Source organism: Colletotrichum gloeosporioides, assembly GCF_011800055.1.
Source record: "Colletotrichum gloeosporioides strain Lc1 chromosome Unknown consensus_71, whole genome shotgun sequence".
Lineage (NCBI taxonomy): Eukaryota > Fungi > Ascomycota > Sordariomycetes > Glomerellales > Glomerellaceae > Colletotrichum > Colletotrichum gloeosporioides.
The window spans coordinates 433,151-436,991 of NW_025544716.1; the positions used below are offsets into that span (position 1 = coordinate 433,151).

Genomic DNA, 3,841 nt, shown 5'->3' on the forward strand with positions numbered 1-3,841 from the left:
GATAGGCGCGGACTCCAAAACTGCGAGTTTCGGGGTATCTATTGTCGCTGAGACTGGTCTTTTCGTCTAAGATTCGGATAGATATTCGTAAGATGCGGACAGCTAAGACGTCGTGTGCGAAGAGCCGAAAGTTGGGCAGGGCGGAGGAGAGGGGGATACAGTTGGAACTGCTCGGTCGTTAGTAGTGCCAGCGCGTTGGGTTGAGCAGTTACCCACATGAGATATGATGACTGGTGGTTCGAACGGCTGATTTTGGGCTGGTGATTCGACGACGAAGAAAAAAATGAGCCTTGAGGCGACGAGAGTCGATAGGACGGTTGAAACCCGACGGAAGAGGGGATTCAGGCCTGACAAGGGTCCTGCGCAGTGTAGGTCGAGAGGTAGATGGAAAGAAGAGGCGGCCTGTGGCTTGACCGAAGTGTTGATGGAGGAGGAGAGTTGTGGGAAGGAAGTGGAAGCCTCGACGCGCCTGGCGAAAATATTCCTGGCCTGGAACCCTCTGGCCGGCTCTTTCCCTTATTGCAAGAAACTCAAAGGCTGCCAAAGGGCAGGTGGACAGGTAGCTGCGCTGCCTCAATTGGTGCACCTCATGATATTTGCGTCACTTTCGGTTTAGTGCAGTCCGATTAAGCTGGTGCAGAGCAACACACACCTTCTCGGAGGCTTCCGGACTGGGGCGGAGCTGGGCCGGTTGTCGCCCCACTTTAGACCGAACCTGCTCCGGGGCCATCTCGGATCTTCTCAAATCCCGAAGAAAAGACACCACGGACTCAATAACAGTAACAGCGTCCTCTCAAGCATGTGGAAGTAGAAAATTTTACTTGATTGCTTGTCCAATCTTACCAAACTGGCGTCACTGTGATTTTGTGCCTGGAGAACGGCGTTGCCAGTTCAATCTCTGTCATCAAAGTCGCAGGCTGTCTAGTACCTTATCAAGAACACTCTGAGCAGCTCATCCACCCTGGATCAAACCTGAATTAAATCCAAACGGGGGGTGATGGGGTCGATGGGGTCGATGGGGTTGATTTACACAGTGCCGAAACGAAATACACACGCCCAATTGAACCCCGCCATGATTGCTGAAGAAGCGGAATTTGGAGCCAACCTGCCGAGTCTGCCCCCATCATTCTCCATCATTCTAGGGATGCCTTGCTTGGTTTTCGACAGAAAACTGCGAATCGCATCGAATAAATAATAAATATTTACCTTCGGTGTCTTGAAAGGCCTTGAAGGCCAGCCAAAGCCTCATTAGTTGCATCGATCTCTGCAAGGTAGGTACTGCTACTTCGAGGTCCTGTTGCCTTGCGTGGAGTCTTCCCTGCCTGCTTTGATGCTCCTTCTTGTGGGAAATACACGGCGGCTTGGCCTTGTTCCTTCCGTTCTTCGCGAACCTACATGCTGGCGCTGCTGCCTTTGAAGAGTCCAAGGCAGGCGTCCGTTTGGCCGTTTGACTCACGGTTTCTCTTAATCACCTCCGATCCTACGTCCCCTTTCGGCGTTTGCGCTCAAATTGTACGTTTCTTTCGCTTCAAACCAAAGAATACCGCCACAACCTCACATCATCGTTGTTTCTCTTCAACTTCTGCAAACATGGGCGGCTCCGTCTTTACGGCGGGCGACAAGCCTCTCAACACCCCTCGAATGCCTCACGAGGTCTACGAGCGCGTCAAGGCCGAGTGCCACGCTGCCCTTAGAAAGATTTACCTCTGCGTCGCCAGCCCCATCGAAGGTCCGGCCAAGAAAGACTACGGTGATATCGACATCCTGGTTGCCTTGGAGAGATCCATCGTACTGGGGGACTCCCATTTAGATTACCCGCCCTTTGGAAAAGACGGGAAGAAGGACGCCTGCAAGGCCATTCAAGAAGCTATAGGGGCACCATTTCTCAAAATCGAGAAGCAGACCGACCACTACGCCGTTCGATGGCCTGATACCGGCCCTTTGGCAGGGAGGGACGCCACCTCGACCTCATCTCCCGAGCGATACTGCCAGATTGACATCGCCATTTGCGACAACTTGGAGCAGGTGCATTGGAAGCTTTTTAAGCACGCTCATGGAGACCTTTGGAGCATTCTCGGCACTATCATCCGACCATACGGCCTCACGGTAGATGAAGAGTCTCTTTGGGTGCGTATCGTCGAGATGGAGAAGTTCGACAAGAAGAGGGCCAGGGTACTTCTCACAGAAGATCCTTACGAAATCCTCAGCTTCCTTGGCTTGGCTGCCGACAGCTACATCTGGGACTCGACGTTCGAATCGCTTGAAGATATGTATGAGTACGCCGCCACATGCCGCTTTTTCTGCTCTCTTCCTCTCTCGGGCCGGTCATCGCCAGCAGCACCCGCTACTCCTACGCGGACTGCCTCACCCTCAACCACAACGTCGATCAAGTCTCCCGCAAGCTCGAGCTCAATTCCACCTTCTACGCCCGCCAGTTCTGTTCCCTCTTCAAGAAGTCAAGCCTCGGTATTGCCAGCTACGCCCTTAACGCGGACTCCTACTGCCACTGCCGACGTACAGACACCTGAGCCGAGCAAGAAGAAGCTGAACCACAGCGACAGGAAGCGCATGACATCCCGACAAGCCTACAGCGACTTCATCAACAAGTTCATCCCCCAGTGCCGAAAGGAGGGTCGGTTTACTCAGGTCCCAGGAACCATCATGTCGGTTCGCGCGGAGGCTTTTGAGAGATTCCCAGGCGTGAAGGAGGTATTCGAGACACGGCACACCGACTTTCTCAACGATCAGGATATCCTAACCATCATGGCAAAGCTCAAAAGCAGTTGGATCCCCGCTATCGACACCGCGGACCTCAGACAGTGCCAGTACCGCGGCTGTCAGACCAAAGCTCTGAAGAGAATCATATTCGAGGGCAACGACAGCTACGGTGGTATCGTTCCAGAGGAGCCACTCAAGGACAGATCCGGCAGGTGGAATGTCGATAGAGTCGAGCAGTTTGTCCAGAAGCACATGGATGCCATCGGAAAGATTGCCTACGAGCAGAACCAGCAAGCATTTGCCAAGCGGAAGAGACGGGAGGACCGCGAGGAGCAGCACAAGAAAGACCCCAACGGCTGCAAGACGCCCAAGCTCACCGAGTCAGGGGAATGCGAGGCATGTGGAGGAAGTGCTATGACAGGAGTTGAGGCGTGATAAGAAGGACAGAGGGGTTTTAAGGGCGTCTTACGGCTGGTTTTTCAAAGTTATTCAATTTGGAGTATCTCTTTCACCTCCGAATTGCGGCGAAGCAGGCAAATCAGCAATCCTCGGGTTGGTATGAGGATATGGATGGAGTATGTAATAGGAGCTCAAGGTATGGGAGTCTTAAGACAGGATATCCTCCATGATACCTCAAAGATACCTATAGACAAGAAGGTCAATCGGATGCTTTTTATTTGGACACCTCCGCCCTCTTTTACCTTGATCTGGACTCCTTCCTTCTTTGTAGCCTTCCAAGTAACCACCAGTTAGATCCCCTCGCCCGCTCAACACCACAAGACCACGATAGCAGGGTAACATCATAGCTGCTCAGCCGCAGCCCTCCTCTTGCGGCTTGAATCAGAGTGCCTTGCCCTAACGACATAATCATGCTCCACGCCAAACAGAGGTCCTTCAAGAGATTTCTGTTTTGTTTTCTCCTGGCTCTCATTTTTGTCTTCTTTCTCCTTCGGACCACTTTCTCGCGATTTTGCTGAGGCCTGCTTTTTCGTCCATCACCATCTTTGAGCTCTATCCTTGCCTTTCTTGTCGTCCTTGGCTTTCTTGGTCTCTTGCTCTCGTCGTCTTTGGCTCTCGTCGCCTCCGGCTTTCGTCATCTCTGGCTTTCTTCGACTCTGGCCTT

The 3,841-nt window shown here is 52.7% G+C and overlaps 1 protein-coding gene across 1 annotated transcript; it reads left to right on the forward strand.

Moving 5' to 3' along the window:
* Window positions 1–1,590: 1,590 nt before the first annotated feature.
* GCG54_00010301 (uncharacterized protein) lies at window positions 1,591–3,153 on the forward strand (the record flags this gene model as incomplete). The annotated part of the gene is given in 3 exon segments (XM_045410227.1): window positions 1,591–2,270; window positions 2,339–2,466; window positions 2,477–3,153. The coding sequence occupies 3 exon segments, from the start codon at window positions 1,591–1,593 to the stop codon at window positions 3,151–3,153; spliced, it is 1,485 nt and encodes a 494-aa protein (XP_045260182.1).
* Between the last annotated feature and the right edge of the window lie 688 nt (window positions 3,154–3,841).